The sequence below is a fragment of the Lissotriton helveticus genome, chromosome 3_2 (genome assembly GCF_964261635.1).
Source record: "Lissotriton helveticus chromosome 3_2, aLisHel1.1, whole genome shotgun sequence".
Lineage (NCBI taxonomy): Eukaryota > Metazoa > Chordata > Amphibia > Caudata > Salamandridae > Lissotriton > Lissotriton helveticus.
In genome coordinates, this window is record NC_136062.1 from 380,828,458 (window position 1) to 380,852,650 (window position 24,193).

Sequence of the window (24,193 nt, forward strand, 5' to 3'; positions counted from 1 at the left end):
CATTCGTGAAGTCGCATTAACAGACCCTTGTTAATGCCTAAATATAAGGCATTACAATAATCAAGTCTTGAGCCAATTAATGCAATTACAATTTGCTTTCTGGCTTGAGGGGACAGATAATGTTTGATCTTCCGCAGGATGTTTATTATGCCCCAACATGTGGAAATGGTCCTCTTTACTTGCTGACACATACCCAGGGTAGGGTCAACCATGACTCCTAAGTTCCTGGCCAGGGTAGTGGGTGTCGGACACACGCCCAACGATGTAGGCCACCATTCTGCCGACCAAAAGTCCTCCTTTCCTCCGAACACCAGAATTTCAGTCTTTTCGCCATTAAGCTTCAATGAATTGCAAATCATCCATTGAGCAACTGCCTCCATACAATGTCTAAAATTGGAGGCAGCAGAGCTGGTGGGTTGGGCGAGAGACATCAATATCTGGGTATCGTCGGCATAGGAGACTACCTCCATCCCATGAGATCTAATAAGCCTAGCAAGTGGGGTCACGTAGATGTTGAAAAGGGACGGACTTAATGCCGACCCCTGGGGGACCCCACAATGCACAGGAAGGGATGGAGATAGGAACTCCCCCAGCTTAACTCTCTGTTCCCTCTGGTCGAGAAAGGAGGCCAGCAATCTAAGTGCGGGCCCCTGCACCCCTATCTCCCTCAGTCGAGATGTTAACACTGAGGGAGACAGGGTATCAAACGCAGCCGTAAGATCTAGCAGGATAAGGAGAGTGGTGTGACCCTTATCTACTCTTGTGCGGATGTTGTCAAGCACAATTGTAAGGGCCGACTCCGTGCTATGCGCTCTCCGAAATCCATGCTGCGAGAGATCCAAGAGGCCAGAGGTTTCCAGAAAGGCTGCAAGATGCTGGTTAAGATGGGTTTCCAGCATCTTTGCAGGTGCTGGAGCAGCGAAATGGTAGGTAGGTTTGGAAATGGATGCAACTCGGCAGACAAAGGCTTATGATTAATGTGAAAAGGTGAGTTGGTGAGTGAGTGAGTTAGTAAGTGAAAGGTAGGAGGGTTGTGTGAGTGAAAGGGTGGATAGATTGGTGAGTGAAAGGGTGGATGGATAAATGAATAGAAGAATGAGTGATAGGATGGGTGTAAGGATAGATGAGTGAAATAATGGGTATATGAGTGAAAGGGGTGGTAGATTAATTTAAGAGTGAAAAGGTTGATGGATGGATGAGAGGTTTGGAGATGGATGAGAGGTATTTCACCATTTTGTTGAAAACTGAAGGATGGTTGAAAGAATAAAATTAATGGATGATAGGAATTAAAGGTGAAATGGTGATTATAAGAGATTGGATGGGAGGATAAATGGATGGGTGCTTGGATGAAAGAGACCAGAGAGGTCTTCTGGGAAGTGTTGAGATGACTTGCTTTGCTACATTAGTGCCATAAGAGCTTTGGTTCAAAGTAGGGGGTATTTCCATTTTTTGGCTATTCCCTTGCTCAGGGCCATCTATCCTCTCGTTCACACTTTACTATTAGCATTATAGCCCACTACTAATTACTTTACCAGCTGTTACTAAAACACCTAAACAGCAGGAGAGGGCCTTACATTACCTGTATAGCCTGAGGCAGAAGGGCTATAAGACAATTAGACTTTAAGTGTAGAATGTTCTTAATTAAAACGTGAGAAACAGAAAGACAAACTTTGACAAAATGGAGCAGACCAGCTATATCTGCCATTGTTTTCCCTGAGCCACTCCTTCCTCATCAATGGAGCTCTCAACATTCCAAAAATTCTAACCCCAATTAAAATGAAAACCCTGCCAGGACTTCTAGGACAAGGTCAGATGGGCAAAGGAACTGCTGATTGCTGTAAACCCACAAGATGGCCACAGGGAAGCAGCTTCTGAATATTAATCAATAGGTGTATTGATGAAATTATTGGCGCTGTTGGGAGAGCTGAGCTCCTGACCCAAGAGATGCTTGGAGTGCTGTGGTACAGCACTTCATCTTATATGGGTAATCCAGTGCAGTGGGGTGGTCGAATTCAACACCAAAACAAACCCAGGGCTTGATTCACTAAGATTTTTGTGGTCCTAAGTGCAAACTACAACTACAAAAAGTGAAATTAGCAGTGGCAATGCCTAATTCCAGAGAATTCGGATTTGTGGAATTTTTTAACCACAAATTGTACTTACTAGTTAGTGCAGAATATTCAGTAGACTGGTGAACATGTACACTATAGTAATATTAGTAAATGTAGTAGGAGAAAATGAGTATCCCCAAAGAAAGCTATTAGAAATGTCAAGAAACACCACAGAGTAATAGCTTTTTGGGTATTTACAAATATTTCCAATTACTTTTCCATTTTATCTCCTTACTAAGCTTTTGGCCGGAAAACAGATGGAGTAAGCTTACAGATAGGGAAGTAAAAACCCTCAAACTCTGCTCCATATTTTATGGAGTGCAGCTGAACCCTTTCTCAATTAGTAGATTTTCTCGTTTTCTGAGCATCTGTCTGAAAGCATCAACCATTTGTTTTAGAAAAGAATGTAACTGTTAGGAGGGTGTGGCCATTTTAGCTGGAACACAACCTATGCCAACACAGATGGAGAATTTCAACTAAATTGTTTGCAGATATTCGACGCTAAATAGACTTGCAGTTGCATCTTGGAATAGTTCTCACTGTCCTCAAGTGCCTTCTGAGCAGAATTTAAAGTCAACAAAAGCTTCTTATAATGTATGTGCTGAGTAAGTATTATTTGGATAACAGGGGACCCCCACAAGTACTTAGTTTGCTATTTGTAGGGAAATAATATCTTTGGAAAAAATGAATATAGCAAACTCAATTAATAAGTGCCAAATCTCTCCTCTAACAGAGAAACACAAATGCGACTATAAATCACATATGGAATCAGAGTTTTTTGTATACAAAAACATTTTTATTTCATACTGATATTTTGTTTTAGATTACTTTCATTGACATTTATTTTTTTTTGTTTTTAACTCATTGTCCAAAAAGTTTTTATATATGTTTCTTTATATATGATTTTGAAACAAACACTTTTTGAACAATGAGTTAACAAAAAAAAAAAAAAAATTGAATAGGTCAATGAAAGTAATCTAAAACAAAATATCAGTATGAAATAAAAATGTTTTTTATATACAAAAAAACTGATTCCATATATGTGATTTATAGTCGCATTTGTGTTTTACTTTTAGAGGAGAGATTTGGCACTAATTGAGTGTTTGCTATAGTTCTCATTTTTTCCACAGATGTGCGGAGTAAGTACTCATATCAATTGTGGCGGTTGCCAGTCGGATGATGTCATGTTGTGAGGACACTAGGACCCTGCAGGGCACAGTTCTCCCAGGCCTACAGGAAGTGTGGGGAGGAGCAGGGAATTCTAGAATAGGAAAACATAGGAACAGCATGTGTATAGACAAGCTGCCACATCATAGCAGTACAAATGAAGTAGAGATGTAATTCTTAGAAATAATGAAGAGTTTAGGGAAACTACCTGACGCTGTCTTCTGTCCTCAAGCAGGCAAGACACACCAGGGGCCGAATTATAGATGTGCCTCAGGGGTGCTACGGGCATTTGTGCCCGCTTTGCGTGCTTGCGGGGCACTTTGGCATTATAGAAGGGGGCACAGACACTTGAAAATAAAATGATAAAGCACCAGCACTATCTTCATTGGCGGTACCCTCATTTGAATGGGGGAGTGGCCTAATGCAAATGAGGAAATACCTTTGACATTGTGTCCATGCTGTATTGCAAATGTGCGCACAGAGGCAAAGCAGCTCTCAGGAGGCGCAATGACAGTGCGCACCCTTTAAGGTGGCGTACTGTCAGTGCGCCCCCTGACCGCATCCCTGTGGAGAGAAAAAGAGGGTCCCATAGATCGGCCAGACAACCCTGTGCAGGAAGGTTCAGTCGCTCACTTCGCCCACCTGCAAGGGGAGCTCCAATCCCATTTGAGTGCAGGTGGGTTGCCGTCTGCACTGTGAAAACACAGAGTGGATACACAGCAACCGCTCTGTTTTTCACAATAATAAGTTCACGCTGTCCCACAAGGCGGCGCATTCCCCATGATGCGGCGCATTTCTCTTGAGTGCACTGGGCACACCTTTTAAATGGTGCGCCCGGCACAAGGAAAAATGCAATGTATGAGTAATACGGCCCCAGATGGGTAGTGATCAAGATTCTACTATTGTGACTTCAACTTTATAGTCTTGATGCTGTGGTCTGCATATCAGCATTAGTGTTACTTACCCAGGAAGCCCAGAAGGGAATGCAATGAGTTCTGTACCCGTCTCCATCCTTAAGTCCCAACATAAATTAAACATTTCCTTACACCAAAATCAACTCAAGTATATTTCTCACAGTAAAATAAGGACTCTAACACACTGTTGTGCCCAAATTTCATTCCGATCCATCCTTGCAGAACCATCATGTATAGTCAGAAAAACACAATGTACAGTTGACGTGTAAGCGTATACATATATGTATTCAAAGCAAAGGTTACCCACCTGCGAGGACGCACTCCGGAATCAGGCAAGTACCACATTTACATGCAGCGCTCTTTATTTCAGGAAACCGATGCAGTGTCCAGATAATTAACAGAAAACCCTATGCGTTTCGGAGTCCATTCTCCTTGTTCACGGGCATTTGCATAAAAATGAGGCAGAGATAAGCGATGGTTTCAGTCTTTTTTCACCCTCTGGTGGGCCTCACATTAAGTCCAGCATTCTGGGACTCGTAGTACCTTCGCTTTAATTGATGTCCTTGAGTAGGTTCCACCTCACAACATCGTTTGTGCAATTTTTTTAAAACTCTCCAGTGAGTCTCCGAACAAACCACCTCCAGTCACATTACATTCCAAAAGACTGTTCCTTTGTTGGCACATAGACAGTCTTAGTGCTACAATCCACAATTGTGTGACGGTGCAGCCCTCCCAACCGGAACTGGCCGGATATCATTTTCAAAACAAAGGTTATATATATATATATATATATATCTCCCAAACAGTACTGCTTCAACGATCCTCAGCCTAGCAACGCTGGCGCCGTAGGTGGCCGCAGTCGCCACACTTTATTTCACCAATGATTCCTCCTTCACCTCCAAATTCGGTATCAAGGAAAAAACGGCACACCAGGTAAGTTCAGGCACAATTAATATTTAACGTGCGCTCTCCCAAAAAAAAAAAAATATATATATATATATATATATATATATATATATATATATATATATATATATATATATATATATATATATATATATATATATATATATATATATATATATATATATATATATATGTATATTCAAAACCACAATTTTTACAACTTGGAATCCTTGAGACGCCCACTGGGGCTTACACCTGCAATGGTCTTTTGGGCAGGCACTACATCAACCAGAATGCCTTGCAACAGCCCACATGGGCGGGACTGAATAATTTTGAATAAAGGCAGGTGTGTAAAGAGAAGTCTTGTTTTCCATTTGTGCAGCCATTGAGAAAGGGCGACAGCCACGCCCGAAACGCGTCTGGCAAGCAAAGGGGTTGGCGTGGAGCAGACTGTCACAGAGCCACGGGCAGCAATTGTGCTTTAACCCTCCCGAGTGTGGCTTCCCAAACAGGGCAACTTGTGGTTTTGAATAAATTGAGCGGCTGGTCCGGTCGCTGGGAAGCCCCGCCGCTGGAAAGGCGGATCGTCGTTGCTCAGCAACTAGAGCGGCGAAACGAACGAGAGGGGCCTGAGCTGCCTGTACATATTGGACTTGTGTCAGCGCCTCTTCATGCCATTCCAACCCACTTGGGTAAACATTTTTACAAGTTGGAATCCTTGAGACGCCCACTGGGGCTTACACCTGCAATGGTCTTTTGGGCAGGCACTACATCAACCAGAATGCCTTGCAACAGCCCACATGGGCGGGACTGAATAATTTTGAATAAAGGCAGGTGTGTAAAGAGAAGTCTTGTTTTCCATTTGTGCAGCCATTGAGAAAGGGCGACAGCCACGCCCGAAACGCGTCTGGCAAGCAAAGGGGTTGGCGTGGAGCAGACTGTCACAGAGCCACGGGCAGCAATTGTGCTTTAACCCTCCCGAGTGTGGCTTCCCAAACAGGGCAACTTGTGGTTTTGAATAAATTGAGCGGCTGGTCCGGTCGCTGGGAAGCCCCGCCGCTGGAAAGGCGGATCGTCGTTGCTCAGCAACTAGAGCGGCGAAACGAACGAGAGGGGCCTGAGCTGCCTGTACATATTGGACTTGTGTGAGCGCCTCTTCATGCCATTCCAACCCACTTGGGTAAACATTTTTACAAGTTGGAATCCTTGAGACGCCCACTGGGGCTTACACCTGCAATGGTCTTTTGGGCAGGCACTACATCAACCAGAATGCCTTGCAACAGCCCACATGGGCGGGACTGAATAATTTTGAATAAAGGCAGGTGTGTAAAGAGAAGTCTTGTTTTCCATTTGTGCAGCCATTGAGAAAGGGCGACAGCCACGCCCGAAACGCGTCTGGCAAGCAAAGGGGTTGGCGTGGAGCAGACTGTCACAGAGCCACGGGCAGCAATTGTGCTTTAACCCTCCCGAGTGTGGCTTCCCAAACAGGGCAACTTGTGGTTTTGAATAAATTGAGCGGCTGGTCCGGTCGCTGGGAAGCCCCGCCGCTGGAAAGGCGGATCGTCGTTGCTCAGCAACTAGAGCGGCGAAACGAACGAGAGGGGCCTGAGCTGCCTGTACATATTGGACTTTTGTCAGCGCCTCTTCATGCCATTCCAACCCACTTGGGTAAACATTTTTACAAGTTGGAATCCTTGAGACGCCCACTGGGGCTTACACCTGCAATGGTCTTTTGGGCAGGCACTACATCAACCAGAATGCCTTGCAACAGCCCACATGGGCGGGACTGAATATTTTTGAATAAAGGCAGGTGTGTAAAGAGAAGTCTTGTTTTCCATTTGTGCAGCCATTGAGAAAGGGCGACAGCCATGCCCGAAACGCGTCTGGCAAGCAAAGGGGTTGGCGTGGAGCAGACTGTCACAGAGCCACGGGCAGCAATTGTGCTTTAACCCTCCCGAGTGTGGCTTCCCAAACAGGGCAACTTGTGGTTTTGAATAAATTGAGCGGCTGGTCCGGTCGCTGGGAAGCCCCGCCGCTGGAAAGGCGGATCGTCGTTGCTCAGCAACTAGAGCGGCGAAACGAACGAGAGGGGCCTGAGCTGCCTGTACATATTGGACTTGTGTCAGCGCCTCTTCATGCCGTTCCAACCCACTTGGGTAAACATTTTTACAAGTTGGAATCCTTGAGACGCCCACTGGGGCTTACACCTGCAATGGTCTTTTGGGCAGGCACTACATCAACCAGAATGCCTTGCAACAGCCCACATGGGCGGGACTGAATAATTTTGAATAAAGGCAGGTGTGTAAAGAGAAGTCTTGTTTTCCATTTGTGCAGCCATTGAGAAAGGGCGACAGCCACGCCCGAAACGCGTCTGGCAAGCAAAGGGGTTGGCGTGGAGCAGACTGTCACAGAGCCACGGGCAGCAATTGTGCTTTAACCCTCCCGAGTGTGGCTTCCCAAACAGGGCAACTTGTGGTTTTGAATAAATTGAGCGGCTGGTCCGGTCGCTGGGAAGCCCCGCCGCTGGAAAGGCGGATCGTCGTTGCTCAGCAACTAGAGCGGCGAAACGAACGAGAGGGGCCTGAGCTGCCTGTACATATTGGACTTGTGTCAGCGCCTCTTCATGCCATTCCAACCCACTTGGGTAAACATTTTTACAAGTTGGAATCCTTGAGACGCCCACTGGGGCTTACACCTGCAATGGTCTTTTGGGCAGGCACTACATCAACCAGAATGCCTTGCAACAGCCCACATGGGCGGGACTGAATAATTTTGAATAAAGGCAGGTGTGTAAAGAGAAGTCTTGTTTTCCATTTGTGCAGCCATTGAGAAAGGGCGACAGCCACGCCCGAAACGCGTCTGGCAAGCAAAGGGGTTGGCGTGGAGCAGACTGTCACAGAGCCACGGGCAGCAATTGTGCTTTAACCCTCCCGAGTGTGGCTTCCCAAACAGGGCAACTTGTGGTTTTGAATAAATTGAGCGGCTGGTCCGGTCGCTGGGAAGCCCCGCCGCTGGAAAGGCGGATCGTCGTTGCTCAGCAACTAGAGCGGCGAAACGAACGAGAGGGGCCTGAGCTGCCTGTACATATTGGACTTGTGTCAGCGCCTCTTCATGCCATTCCAACCCACTTGGGTAAACATTTTTACAAGTTGGAATCCTTGAGACGCCCACTGGGGCTTACACCTGCAATGGTCTTTTGGGCAGGCACTACATCAACCAGAATGCCTTGCAACAGCCCACATGGGCGGGACTGAATAATTTTGAATAAAGGCAGGTGTGTAAAGAGAAGTCTTGTTTTCCATTTGTGCAGCCATTGAGAAAGGGCGACAGCCACGCCCGAAACGCGTCTGGCAAGCAAAGGGGTTGGCGTGGAGCAGACTGTCACAGAGCCACGGGCAGCAATTGTGCTTTAACCCTCCCGAGTGTGGCTTCCCAAACAGGGCAACTTGTGGTTTTGAATATATATGTATATATATATATATATATATATAACCTACTGGCAGTCGCCAGTAGGTAGTTCTAGTTAGGATCTACTTTCCATAGGAAATCCGCAACATTCTATTGGGAATAACTTTGGCGCCGGTGGACGAATCTTCGCAAATTTCTCAAAGAAGATGGCCCGCTCCGCTCTGCTCCTTCCCTGAAAGTTTGGGGGGATTCCTCAAGCGGGGGCCGAAATAAAAGGGGGGTCCCAAAACGTGTTTTCCCCATGTTAATTTCCATAGGGCGGTTGGACTCACTTTTAGCCCGAACGGCTGAATGGATTTCCACCAAACTTGGCAAAATTGTAGGGACTGGTAGCCCGATGTGCCTTTGCTATGTCTCAAGATATGTGCTCCAGTGGATTTTGAGTAATTTAGGTTCAAAAAAATATATATATCTATAAGCGTGCCGCGGTATGCGCACCGGGGCGCGTACCAGCGCGCTACGCGAGTTCGCGAGCGGAAAGCTGATTGGCTCTCGGGTGTCTGTCAACATTCCAAACAGTCCGGAGCAGCCGCCATCTTGTGTCTCGGTAGGATTGAGACACAAGAGGTGGCAAAAACAAAGGGGGAAATGACCAAAAGGGGGCAGGGTAGACCCCCCCCTGACCCCATAGGTTTGATGTGGGGGCCATAAAAGGGCTTCGCGAGGCAAGAATTTATTTTTTCCGATTTTCGCGGGGGGAGCGCCCAGTACGCGGACCGGGGAGCGTACCATGGAGAAAAAAGAATGACAGAGTTTTTTTAAAAATTAGCTTTTTTTATAAATTGGAGGTAGTTCTGAAAAGAACTGTTTTTTTTATTCTTTGTTTTATATTTTTTTATTGTTTTTTTTGAACATTTTTTACTTTTTTTGGCTTTTATGAACAATTTTATATTTTTTATGGGGAGAAACAAAAAACAGGGAATTGTAAACAGCTCAACTGGAGCAAAAAAAAAAAAAAAAAAAAAAGGAAAAGATTAAGGTTTCTTTGGGCACTTGTGGTTATCACCAGCATGGTTGATGAGTGTAGTACTTTGCTCACCATAGGTAATTGTTTTTCCACAAAATATACAAATGATTTTGTATCCACCAAACTTGGTCTGGATGTTTGGGACCATCTCCCTTGTCTCTGGACCTGATGGAGTGGGTTCTTTGCTTGTTGAGTTTCTTGAAGAAGATTGGGGAAGATTTCGGGACAGTTCTTTCACCTCTGCCGCAGAATAGTTGTTAGGACGCCTGCGTTGCATGTGGCGAATCATGGTGTAGTTACCAAAATAATATTTTTTTGTAGTGTTCCCCCTGGAAAGTTCAGTGCCACAGATCAGATAAGTCACTTTTGCTGCATTGACTTTTTTCTGACCTCTTGGGAATTTAAAAAACTCCCACACAATGTGCTCTCTCGGTTTGTAAGGGGGACTGTCTTCAGGCAGGAACCTCCTCTCATCCTCCTCCTCTTCACCACCAATGTGGTGTTGTGATGGTCCTTGTGGTGGTGGTGGTGGTCGTGCAGATGCACCTGCTGCTGCTGCTACTGTAGCCATTTCTTAATGAATGAAAACAGGTCTTCCTCACTCAAAGAACAAAGTGAGAATGAGGAAAACAAAACTGTTCTGAACCAATGAAAAGTGTTAATTTCAGGTCACATGACCCGGGCTTTCATCATTTGGAAACCAAAACTGTTCTGAACCAATGAAAAGTGTTATTTTCAGGTCACATGACCCGACGCGCTTACGCTACGCGCCCCGGTGCGCGCCCGGCGGCACTTACGTTGTGCGATCGTATGCGCTCGGGCGCTTCCGGGTGCGCTTACACCGTGCGTCATAAGACGCATTACGCGGCTACGCGATACGTCACGATGATGTTTTCGTTCGCGGCAATAGCGCTAACGGGGCGCTCACCGGTACGCGCACCGGGGCGCGCCGTAACACTGCGCTTACCCGTGCGCTCACCGGTACACGCCCCGGGAGCGCACCAAGGCAAAAAAAAAAAGCGAAAAATACACATAAAAAAATAGTATTACATAAATATACAATATAAAATTCATTATGAAAAATATTACATTTCATACCTATAGAGATTTACTATAAAAAAACTTTGAAATTCACTGAAAAAAACATTGGTTTGAGGCCCTATATATAGTTAGGAATTAGCATTTACAAAACCTATGAAATTCACTGAAAAAAACCATTGGTTTCACACCAGTTATAGTTAGGAATTAGCATTTAAAAAACCTATTAAATTCACTGAAAAAACCATAGGTTTCACACCAGTTATAGTTAGCTGGCAATTTTACTCGCATAAAACCATTGAAATTCCCACGTTATAGTTAGTTGGACTCACTATAACTTGCGCGTGCAATGCACTGCTGATGACGTCACATATTACATCACTCATGACATGGTCAGTGACATTACTCACGACATCACTGATGGCACCATCCTTGTGACAGAGTGACAGACCTCCTTTCACTGTAATGTAACCCTTGAAACACATTCAATAATAGAAACAAAAATTTTCAAAAAAATGGATACCCATACCAGTTACAACAACCAATTCAATAATTCCACCATCTATATACACATCCACTCATTCACCAACAGTTCTATATAGTCACTCATACATATACTCCCTCATCATATGTAGTGATACACCTATACATCCTGTTACACACCGACAGTCATCCAAAAGATACTCACACATACTCACACATGCAAATAAACTATTGAACATCCATTTATTTGCTTATACAGCTATACATACACTACCACCTTACTTCTAAGGAAACTTACACATACTTACTCTCTTAAACAATCACTTATAGAAACACATACTTACTTAAACAGGAACTCTTACAATCTCTTACTCACATGTACTCACTTATATACATCAATATTCACATATACTAGATTAAAACATATGTAGTTACTGATAAAGACACTAGTGAAACAGTCATTCACTCACTAACACACACATATACACTCATCCACCCATACAGTCCTGCACATATGCTGTCTTCAAAACACATACAAAGAGCGAGTCAGTCATTCATGCATCTATGTGCTAAGTAATACCCCCAACCAAACCATACAAACACTCATACTGATACTAAAAAAACATCTAATAACCCATATGCATACACATGTAGCTACTCACCAACCCATGCAGCCACTTATACACAAAGTGAAACACTAATACATATATTTAAACATTACTCACTAATATATGTATTCACTAAGATGCACTTAATAAGCCAGTTAACCAATCAATAATTTTTTTTAAAACAGTCATTTAGACACTTTTTTAAACATGTATTCTTCCATCAACTTTTACATATACATATATAAAACCTACTTATTTTTCAGAAAGACAAATTCACTGGATGGTGTCATCAGTGATGTCATGAGTGATGTCACTGACCATGTCACGAGTGATGTAATATGTGACGTCATCAGCAGTGCATTGCACGCGCAAGTTAGTGAGTCCAACTAACTATAACGTGGGAATTTCAATGGTTTTATGCGAGTAAAATTTCCAGATAACTATAACTGGTGTGAAACCTATGGTTTTTTCAGTGAATATATATATGTATATATATATATATACTATTGACTCAGCATAACTTTCAATATTAGTAAGAAATACTAAAGCTGAAAGTGCATGGATGATTGTGAACACCAATTTATCATATATTGCAGACTCCTACTTCATTAACTCCTTTATTGATAAGTTATTTAAAATCCTTGTGTCAGGTCATAGTCAACGCGTTTCATTCTTACGGACTTCAGGGCTTTATTTGATCATTTTATTTCTGTTATCCAGAGATTGAATAACTGCATACGAGATATGGTCACCAACATCAAATCACTATATTTTCCAGTTGCCCATTTATCCTCTATTGATAAACAGTGGTCTTCTACATCTTCAGCCTTAAAGCTCATGCGTAGTAGCAGCATGTGATGTTGTCTAGAGCCATCATGCTCTACACGCCAGGAGGACTCTGCCCGATTTGAGATTATCAAAGGGAATCTCAGGACACCAGGTCCCAATGACCAAAAGCACTATGGTTGGGACACAGTAGAGCCCTGTCTGACCATTGGCCCCTAAACAGGGTGTGACAGTGCCTACTCCTCAAACCCTCCACTGCTATCTCTGCAACCATGAAATACTCCTTTGACAGAAAACCTATCTGCAGCTAATACATTTCAGGCTAATGTCCTACCCCTTGAAGAGCAGAGCTCTGCCATGCCAGCCCTTTTAGCTCTGCTCCCTAAAGCTAGCTACTAAAAGCAGGTAGGCTAATGTTAGATAAGGAATGCCAGAGCTGGGTGCTGTTCATTTGCATACATTGCCCCAAATCTGTGAAACTCTCCATGGCTACAGATGAGGCAAATTGAGTCTGAATTAAAATGTAAGAAACTGCTATAAACTAGTCTGCAGAAGTGGCCAGCACGGATTGGAGGTGGGGGGAGGGGGAGGGATGGATGGGAGGATGCGGGGGAAGTGGTCAGCAAAAAATAAAATAACACATAGCTACTCATCACTACCACACCTCCGTAGTCCTCTCGCTGACCTGAATAGGAACCACACCCAGCCTCCCAGTCAGCCAATCACAATACTGCCTTACCAGCATTGTGATTGGTCTGAGCACTGAGTCTCGATGCTCAGACGCTGGCTGGGAATCTGGATGTGTTCTCCATGCAGGCTGTAATGCGCACTTAGGAGGGTGCCATCACTCCTCCCCTACCCCCGCCCTCTCAAGCAAAGCCGCGGAAGTAGCAGAAAAAATGATAGCGCGAGTTATTATCATTATATTTTATCTTTATTTCACTGCTAAAAAGCAGCAGGGCGACACTCCTGCCTTAGCAGAGGAGCTGCTACTGCTCCTCTGTCTGAATTGGTGCATTGACAGGAGGCCAGTGACTAGTTCTTGTGCTGGGAGGCACTTCTGGGTAACCAGGCACTTTAAAAATCTTGAAAGTAGGATAGAATAGGTCCAGGAGAACCCACTACCACCAAGAGAGGATTGGCGAGGAGGTGTCCCAGCATCAAGGGAGTTGGGGTATTTGTTACACAGGAGCAGCCTATGCATTTAGGGGCAGGAAGGCAGGGACGGTATGAGGTGCCTGCACAGCACACTTCATAAAGGCAGACCTACCCACCAACGTGTCTACAGCCCTCATGAACTCCACCTACTGGAACCCTGCTTCCTCACTGCTGCAGCAGAAATCCAAAAGCAAAACCGGTAAGCCTGCTTAGCTGAAATATACAAACCAGTTACAGACTATGGATCTTTCTGCATCTGTCTCATGAGAAATAATTACAGGGACAGATAATTATTGGCTCTTCAAGTTGCTCCTTCCTTCCTCTAAACCACTTACTTTTCTGTTTACGTTCCCACTGAGTGCATTTGTAACTTTTTGGTCATGGGTGCATTCAGCCAATTAGTAGGTAAAAGCAGCAGCGGTAATATAAGGGGGACCCAGCTAGGGTAAACCGCTCCCTGCAGGTCATTGCAGACCCAGTTTCCAGTCGTAGACTTGTGTGATAGTGCAATGTGTTCTGGTTGTTTTAGTGTAGTTTTTCTCCCATTAAACTACTCAGATTACCCAAAATGAATGATTTGTTGGTGAAAAGTTCAGGTTTAGAGTCAGTGTCCATAGTCACCTGATGTGGTCTCCCTAACCTTAACCAGATGGTATTTCTATTGGGAATGCGAAGTAGTGTTGCCAAAACACCATAGTAAGTAGTACCTCGGTGCAAAGACAGTAATAATAATCCACTTTTGTAAAGTGCACAATCACCCATAAGGGTCTCTAGGCGCTGGGGGCAGTCGGGAAGATTAAGCGAGCTATTGCCCAGAGTCACATGGTGCTGGGCTAACCTGCTGCCTGAGCCGGGGATCGAACCGTGATCCCCAGATGCCGGAGTCAGTCGCCCTGGCAGCGGCGCCACACCTCTGAGTTCGACTCATTCTTAATATTCTCCTGTGTACATCATGTGACAGGCTGGTCATAATCTTATTTTTATGAACATTCATTCATTCCAAAGGGAAAATATAAATAGAAGGAACTTCTGCAACAGTTGAGACAGAAACAAAGCTTAAGGATGCTCCCAAGGGGTTGTATGTTTTTTCAACGAACTCCGTTGTAACGCATGCCTTTACCACGCATACGTTACAACGGAATGCTATTTACACGCCTATCTTTTTCCACGTATTTTAGCGTGGTGACGTCATAAGTAAAATAAAAAAAACGTCCGTTTCCTTCCTCTGCGATGCCGATTGCCTGCACATCACGTCTAAAGGTAAGTTTTTTTGGGGGGGGGGGGAAGCCCCCCCCAACCCCCCTTTTTTATATGTACCCTTTACCACACATGCCTTTACTACGTACCTCGTAGTAAAAGTATGCGTGGTAAAGCATGCGCCAGGACGCTCCTTAGCTGGAGTAGCTGTGCGCACAATAAAAACCAATAACATAATATAACATAACATAACATAAAGGCTGTCGTTGTAACCACGCATGCGTTGTAATGCATGCGTGGTTAAAGTTTTCGTTGAAACGGCCTCGTTGTAGTGGCCGTTTCCCCTCCCAAGGCCGCGCCAAGGCCGCGTCCGTCAACAGTATAGGCGCTGATGAGCTGTACTGAAGTGATACTCAGATTGTAGATGCTCGCCCGCAATATATGGAGCCCGGTTTGGAGCTGTCAGTTTACTCAGACGCCCTCAACATTTGGTAACGCACAAGCCTTCTGTACAGGAAGTGCTGAACCCAACACGTAGCTGAAAGATGAGGCTGTCAAGGTTAGAGGAACAAACCCATCCTCTGCGAAAATGTTGAAATGTTCCGTCGTGTTTGCAGTTTCCTGCACCGTAAACTAATCGGTGTTAAAACACCTCGTTGCACCACTAGAGTATAACCTCAAACATACAAGAAATGTAACCAGGAGGAGAGGAATGACTGGATGGACAGCCACAGAGCAGGTACAATAAAGAAAACACGGAAGGACAGCAAGCACTGTTCTTATCCAGTACAAAGTACTAGTTACTTTCCAAAGGATATCATGAAATGCTTCAAAGCTGATACCTTTCCTAGATAAAAAGCGACAGACTGAGTATTCGAGACTTGTCTTGGGGTACACATCGTTCAATAACTCTGAAACGTGTCACACTCAGTGTGGATGCACTACAATGCATCTCTTAATCAAAGAGTCCCTCCTGCTATAGGCACACACACCTCTAGCTCACACCGAAACGTATCAGCGAACCTCCACCTCCTTCAACAAGGGACAGTCAGGCCAACATTGAAGGAATCACACTTCTTGTATCTGTAGAAAGGGGTCTTATATTAATAGGAGAGTAATGCTCATGTGTCAGACAAATGATGGGAGTGTACCACACTTAGTGATAAAGAGTCCCACTCACTGACAATACACACTCTGACACTCAATACAACGAGGACCCTAACTGTGGTGCAACTGAATGCAGCGCACACAGAAACAACACCCTCTCACTAGGGACATACACAGAGCATGTATTAACTAAGGGCCTTATTTAGATCTCAGCGTACAGGTTACTCGTTACAATGGTGACGAACATCCTGTCCTCTGAAATATAAATCAAATAGGATATAATGGGATTTATATGTCACTGCTGCGATGGAATAACCCGTCCGCCGAGATTTCAATCCGTCCCTAATGTCCTCACAACGAGAAAACACCTCATAACAACGGCCGAAAAGGAGGCTATTGGTTCAGGACCAGCTCAGTTACTTTCCCACCCAGTCGCCTATTCAGAGGGTCTCAGTGTCTTCAATGTATGGCTTGGTATAAGGGTTTCCTTCGTTTGCTTCTGTGTTCATTTTCTTACTCCCTCTTAGCTTCCTATTTTTATACAATGTAGCAAATTCATAATCCATAAAACAAATAACTGTTGCAGCAGTAGAGAAACAAACCTAAGTGAGTGCAGGCCTTTTATTCTACCGGGCATTTCCCCGGCAGGACTCACTAAAGGCCATTTTTTAAAGTCGAGAACCGCTGCCAGGGCATCTAAACTGTAGAAGGATCAGGGGTGCTACAAGAGAGAAAAAAAGGAGGAAGAAGGATGTAGGAGAGAAAGTTCAGATCTCCATCTGAGGGTAGGAGAGATGGGAGACAGAGAGAACGAGTAGAGGACTACTATCCTAGGCTAGTCTGAACATTTTCCCCATGGCAGCTTTTTGTCCCCTAGTCTGGCCCTGAGTATATCCATAAACTGACAAATAATAGTGCTTAAAAACATCAAAACGGGTGGTATTAAATGATTTATAAATTATTAGTTTGATACAATATGTAGCATTTAGGAATGGTGTAAAAATCGGGATGAGTGCCATATGGCCGCCGCATACCGTAAAGTTAATTTGTCCTTACACTGCACATTTCCAGGGCCATCTTTGTTAACTAGAATATAATGAGCCTTAGATGGTGCACTGTATGATTTGTAAAAAGTCCGGGCATTTGACTTCATTTTTGTTAAGGCAGCTTCCACTAGTTAGAAGCCAATACTATCACCTCAACTTTTCACCAGGACGGGGTTGTTGCTGGCTCCTTACTGGAAAGTATCACTTTGTTGTCAACCTAGGAGAGCCTAACTCTGAACTAGAGAAAGATGGACAATGTGTGATAATACTGCATAACCTCTGCAGGATGCCCACCCATGCTTCACGCTGGCATGAGAGACACCCTGCTGGTGGTAAACCAGGCCGGGAGCCCTGCCCTGTGTCCAGCCCCCCAGGAGGGGTCAGTCATTAGTGCAGTCGGCCCCTGGAATTACCAGTTTAGCTTTACATGAGGAAATACAGTGCAGAAATGGAATATACAGTTAGAGGTTCAAATTTAAAACAAGGTTTTGCCCCACAGCGTCAGACGGTATGGTCATATTTTAAATTAAACTAGGAAAATATTATACATGTGTGGCAAAGTGCTTATCACGCATTTAACACATTTTATTGTACTTACAACGTTCTCTATATGAGCCCTTAAATGACTCTCAATGGGGGGATTTTAACATCTCACATTTCTGCCATGACTACCGTACAATAAAATGAGAGGCAAATCCGCCATTGAATTAAATGTATTCAACTATATGAATGTGTACGTGGATCATAGATGAACGTGTAATGTTAAACCAAATGGAAGAGCAAAGTTCTTTGTTCACATTTACACCATTTGCCAAAGATCGCAAATGTCCACGTTTGTAGGACATACAATGATCTTCATACAAATCTATATAATTGCATCTATTTTAGACTTTCAAGTCCCCTGAGCGAGATGCAATGCTACTGAACACGTTCTATAGGGTACTGAACATTTTGACTTGTGTGGCCCCCCTCTGAATCATAACTTGAATCTGGGCACCCCCACTGACTTATTACTGTAAGTGGGGGACCTCCGGCTTAAACAATTTCTATAATTTCAGCCTCAAAATACATAAAAACTGCAGAAACAAGTATACTTCAAATAAATAGATGTAGTAACTTTCAAACAAATAAATACAAATATTTAATGTAATTTATAGTTACAGGTGGAAAAATCTAAATTTTAATGGGAAGGTTAGAGCTTTTCTAAATTCGGTTTTCAAGTCTTGAAGAGGAGGGGGATTTTCTAAATTCTAGCATACCAGCTTGTGTTTTTTGGCTCCTGACGCAGGCCGATGTGTTGAGTTGAGGCCTCTCATGAACTATTCTATATTCTCTTCGCTGTACTTGTTCTGCTCCAAAGAGGCAAGCTGGGGATTCCAACTTAACATTCAGCCTCTAATTTTATATTCCTAAACTTTTAAATGTTCTCCTTCTTATCCAAGACTTTCATTCCGTAGACTAGTTGTTTTGTCTTTGTAACAGTCATTCCCACTCCGGTACCTACTTCCCAAACATTAAAAACCATCCGACTGTGGCCCTCTGTACCTCTCATAAAAGTACAAACAAAGCAACACGTTAGTGCGAGGAGACAAGGTATCCCTCGTTGAAGGGGCTCAGGTTTGCCACCCTTCAGGGCATGAAATGCTTCTCTTTATTGAGGCCAACCTAGGATTTTTCAGCTAATAGACGGCAATATTATTTTTCATAAGGACTGGATGATAAAAAGCAAATCGTGACCCATCCTAATAGACATCGGTCATACGTGCACCCACTTGAGCACAACATTGCGTCACAACCACATAATCGTCACACACACACAAACTACACAGCCCCCTTACAATGAGCGATGGACGAGCGTGCACCCCAGAAATAGGAAACAAATAGTAAAGGACTCAACAAAACTCCTTGATGCAGGAAACACGCCATTGGAGACGATAGGCAACATCTTCCCAATATAATTCACCATCACTTGAAAATATGTCAGTTGCAGCCTTGTCAGATACTCTCCAATATAATTCACTGCTGAGTGATTGGAAAGAGAGTGAGACACAAATCCACAGAATAACTTTTTTTTATTTTTTACACAGAGTTTTATATAGCGCGAACTTGACCCGAATTGGGTATTAGAGTGCTTTACATAGCACCAGTTGCATTACATGAGGACACATTCATTTTCGTTAGGCACGGGGAGATTAAGGGATTTGCCCAGAATTTCCAGCGTCATTGCCGAGACTCGAACCCAGTTCCCCCGATTCAAGGTCGAACGCCCTAGCCTGGGAGGCAGGCCTGGTCTAGCCATATGTGGCACAGCAGTATACAAGTAGGTCTAGGGGCAGGATGGATGTCTTACGATGGGGCTGGGCTGAGGGACCCTCCGCCCACGCTGCCCCAACAGCAGCCAAGTACGACCGTGTGTCAAGCAGATCCTTTTCAGTCTACACGACGTGTTGCAGCGAGTAATACTGCAGTGTATTGGAGCAGACCAAACGTATGTGCATGCAGCATTTCCACTGCGTGAGTGCGTGGCCCTTCAGTGCTTCTGGCGCCGGCCACTCTACTCACCGCAGGGATTCTGGACGGAGGCATTGATGAGTGGCCCAGATTGAGACTGTGTTTAATTTGTGAGGCTCGCACCGGAGATGATCCAATGTCACATTCCCTTAGTCCCGAGCCGTCGCTACTAGCAGTGCACCAGGTGCATTGGCACCGGGGCCCAGGGTTCTAAGGGTGCCACTGGACCCCAATAGTGGTAGTTTTTTCGTACCAAACAAGGGGGTTGGAGTCTCATTTCATTGCTTGCATTAGGGACGCCACTGCCCCATTTCAAGTTTGATCGGCACGCCCAGCCCAAGATTTGTTTCCTCTAGTTTCTCTACTTTTAACCGGCTCATCCTGTCATTAATTGCAGAGTTACAAACTGTGAAGAAATAACATCACTGTGAGTGAGTCTACAGCACTTAACAAGGGGAAACATGAAGACCTGACACACCCACCAAGAGAGCACCTATGCAAAGTATGCGAGCCGAGGGACGGGGTGATGAGGGGTCCTGAGCCCAACGCGCAGCAGTATACTTGTGGCGCAGCGCGTGCGTAGTTACAGCATTCACTTGCAGCGCGCGGGGGTCTCGCGGAGCGCCCCGGGGCGCGCCTGGCACGGAGAGGTGGCCACGCGGCGTCCCGAAGGGCGCGCGGGGAGCGCGTGGTGCCAGCGCGTGCTACTCACCCCAGAGGCGTTCTGGCACATCTTCACCGACATGGCGCAGCAGGCTTGGTCCTGTCACAGCGTTTTGCAACAACCCCGATCTCACCACAAAAAGTTGTTAATCTGCGGTGGAAGCGGCTCTCAAGCAGCCCGTTATATACCGGGGCTTCTTGCTCCACCCTCGCCCGGCCCTTCCTCCTGCTGAGGCGCGGCCACTCCCAGCTCTACTCTGCCAAATCCTTCTTGGCACATGAGCACTGACACGGGGGACGCGGGTTCGGACCAGGGCTGCAGACCTGTCCTCGCCTGACCCCGGACTATACACATTGGCCTAACTACCCTCTGCTGACAATGGTGATTTTCATTCTCACCTTAAAAAATTTCATTTTTTGGAACCGTACTGATGGTGGGTAGGGTAACAGAACAACGACCCAGGTTCATTTGACTGATAACTGAAAACCTTTACACGGCAGCAATGCAAACACTATCCCGGGTTTCGCGGTTCTTTAGGTCAGCTGATACCGATGTCCCAAAAATTATCAAATGTTTAGGACTGGAGAATCTAGTGTATTCTTTCTGCTTCTTTGCTAATATCATGATCGATGAGAAAATTCCACCTTGCACCTAATATACAATAACGTTGCTTTTACGGGTGAGAAGTACTTAACCCTTCGTCTTTTATTTGTAAGCATTTTTTTTAGTTTGTGCTTCTCTTTTATGTGGGGTCAGACAACTGGAGTACACCCATGTACCCAGTTGGGACCTGGGTGATTAATGTATGTTACAAGAACAATGTCTCAACAGATAATATTCGACAGGCAAAATAGCATGCACATATAGTTGCAAAAAGGAAAAACAGGGAGATACAAAGGGTTTACAGGATATGTTAGAAGCGTTCTGTATTTAGAAAACCAAAGTATCACCACTGATTACACTGGTTGTACGCGCAAACCGAAAAAACTTGTGCACTTAAATGCTGGTGTAACACAAAGTGAACGGCGCAAGTGACAAGAGACACAGTAAAGAATGGCGCAGAATAGACAATAGTGACAGTATTTACAAGGTACTTGTAGGTTCACAAGAGATTATTTACAGAAATGAATTTACAAGGGATTAAAAATTGTGTGTACCAGAGATTTGCGCCAAGAGTTGCAATGGGAGGTCACTAATGGTTTTATCCCATGTTTTGCGGTTCTTTAGGTCAGCTGATACCTGATGTCCCAAAAATGATCAAATGTTTAGGACTGGAGAATCTAGTATATTCTGTCTGCTTCTTTGAGAATATTATGCACAATGAGAAAGTATTTTTTTCTTTTTTTTCGAAATTCCACCTTACAGCTGATATTGCCAAGCGCAGAGTATCGCGAGGCGCGCACTTAGGACCCGGCACCTCCGGTCCCCGCCCCACAGTTATGGTTGGGCGGCCGGGCGGCCAATCGGCGGCCGGGCGCCCCCCCTCCCCCCTTTTTGACTTCCGGGTCACGGGCGGCGTCGCACATCCGGAGTGGCGAGGGGCGGAGACCTTTGGCCTATTTAGGGTCAGGCACCAGTGACCGGGGTCTCTGGATTGATTGATTATTGATTCAACGATTCATTCATTGATTCTTTTCCCTCGCCGAGAGAGACCTTTCTCGCCATGGATTGATTGGATTTGATTCCCGCTCTGATTGATTTCTCGACCCGATGGGGATTTCATTTTGACCGACCTCGGATGGCGCACGTCGGAGCTGCAAGCCGGAATGCCGGACATCTGGATGATCAGCTGAGTTGGTGACTCGGAGTCGGAGCTGCGCCCTGGCCGCCATTTGCTTCCAGATTTTGATCGAGACGGCCCCCAGAGGACCCGATTTGCCCGGTGGAGCTTCCGGAGCCGATGACTGCATCAGCTGATACCTCAGACACCAGGTAGGCGCCATTTTCTGTCCTTTGTGGTAGAATTGGCCTGTTTTCACTGTTTTCACTGCTTAATCAGCTTTTTACCTTGCTTGCTCTGCTTAGTGCTTTGTTGATTGTATTTCTTGTTGCTACTGATTGCAAATTGACTTGCTGAATTCTGCTTGACGGGCTAAATTCCTTAGCTTGTTCCTGTGTCCTGTATTGCTGCACTGTGCCCAATTAATTCCTGCAACGTGATTTTAGTAACAGTTTGCACCTGGTAATTGCGGCGCTCTGCTCATTGAACCGTTTCCACTGCCTGATTGATTTTACTTTTCAGATTCCAGCTGCTCACCTGCGCTCCGCCTGTTGAATCGCTTCCGCTGCCTGTTTGATTTTCCTTTTCAGATTCCAGTCGCTCACCTGCGCTCTGCTTGTTGAATCTTTTCCGCTGCCTGATTAATTTGCTTGATTTATCTTGCACGCCGTCACCCGGCCCAGCCCGGCCCACCCCGCTCTGCCCTCTCTCCCGCTCCTCTAAGGTGCTGGGCCTGCGTCTCCCTGGCCTGACCGGGGCCAGGCTGCGCGCCAAAGAGGGGAAGGAGAAAGAGCCCGAACCCCTTAACCGCCCCCCCCCCACCCCATCCAGCTGCATCACATGACCACGGAGGCAGTCGCCATGGCTCAACCTAGCACCGCCGCCGAAGGCGACATGGAATGGCTGATTAAAATGAAGAGGGGGCGCGAATCGTGCCCAGATTCACCAGAGAAAGTAAAAAAGCTTGCCCGCCCTCCCCCCGCAAGCTGCGCAATAACAACCTCGAACCGCTACCTGGCTCTCCAAGTTACCCAGGACGCTGATGCCCACCCTCAAGACCACACCGCTCCTGAACCCGAGACCTCCTCAGGTCCCACCAAGCGACTAAGGATCCCCCCCATCATCCTGAAGAACTTAGCCACTCACAAGGACCTCGTGGAGATGCTGGATGAACACTGCGACTCCCCCTACACGATCAAGCCCAGGCAAGACCACGCCAAGATTATGCTCACCACCCCAGAGGACTACAAGAGCGTGACCAGCACACTTACCGTTCAGAAAATGGAGTATTATACCTTTCCAATGACCACTGCAAAAGCCCAGCGCTTTGTAATACGGGGGCTCCCAGCAAATGCATCACTTGAGCTCATCACTGGGGACTTAGCTGAACGCGGGCTTCCAGTCAAAAACATCGCACATATTGCCTCTCCTGCAGACAAGAGCAAGAAATTCCCCCTTTTTGTCGTAACCCTGTCAGCAAGCCACGACGGGAAACCAGCAGACCTCTCATTAGTCACACGTCTCTGCGGCTGCATCGTAACCACAGAAGCACCTAGAGGGAAACGAGGACCAGTCATGTGCTACAACTGCCAGCGCCTGGGGCACACCTCTGCTTTCTGCCAGCAGAAGCCAAAGTGTGTACGCTGTGGAGGCGAACACACCTCTACCCAATGCACAAGGAACCGGGAAACCGAACCAGCAAAGTGTGCCAACTGCGCAGGGCCCCACCCAGCGAGCTATCGCGGCTGTCCCTACCTACAGAACGCAAAGAAGGTTGAACACCGCAAGCCACCCCCACAACCACAAAGGTCTTCCCAACAACCATCAGCAACAGACCAGCATCACAGGAAGACCTACAACCGCAGACCTGCATTGGAACACAGGATCCCAACCCCCAATGCAACCGTCAACAGTACAGATGCACACGTGGATGGAAGGACATACGCGGACGTCATGGTACCGAAACAAGTCAGCTCACCTCCAGCAACCGCACCGGGAACATCCTGTGGAACAGGCTCAACCAGCCCACCTCCAACAACTGCACCGGGACCATCCTGTGAAATAGGCTCAGCCATCAACTGGCAGGAACTCATCGCGAAGATTGCAAAAACAGTTGCAGATATGAACATCCACCCGATGGTGACAATGGTGGCGAATCTTATCGCCGGACTTTTCCAGGGCGAAGAAAACACCAGCAATGGCAGCAAAATCTAAAAGAAACTCCCTCTTCGTGATGTGGAATGCTAATGGCATTCAGAAGAAAACTGCAGAACTCCTGCACCTGATGGAAACCATGGACATGGATATAGCGCTTATCTCCGAGACCCACCTCCAAGGAAGCC

General features: G+C 45.7%; 1 protein-coding gene across 1 annotated transcript in view; it reads right to left on the bottom strand.

The window, feature by feature from the left end:
• The window catches only part of LOC144826010 (catalase-like), a 101,555-nt gene extending 81,229 nt beyond the window's left edge, over positions 1 to 20,326 (bottom strand). Inside the window, exon 1 of the mRNA XM_078684249.1 lies at positions 20,180 to 20,326. Coding sequence (XP_078540375.1) covers positions 20,180 to 20,212 — 33 coding nt within the window. The 5' untranslated portion in view covers positions 20,213 to 20,326. The remainder of the gene's footprint in view (positions 1 to 20,179) is intronic.
• Between the last annotated feature and the right edge of the window lie 3,867 nt (positions 20,327 to 24,193).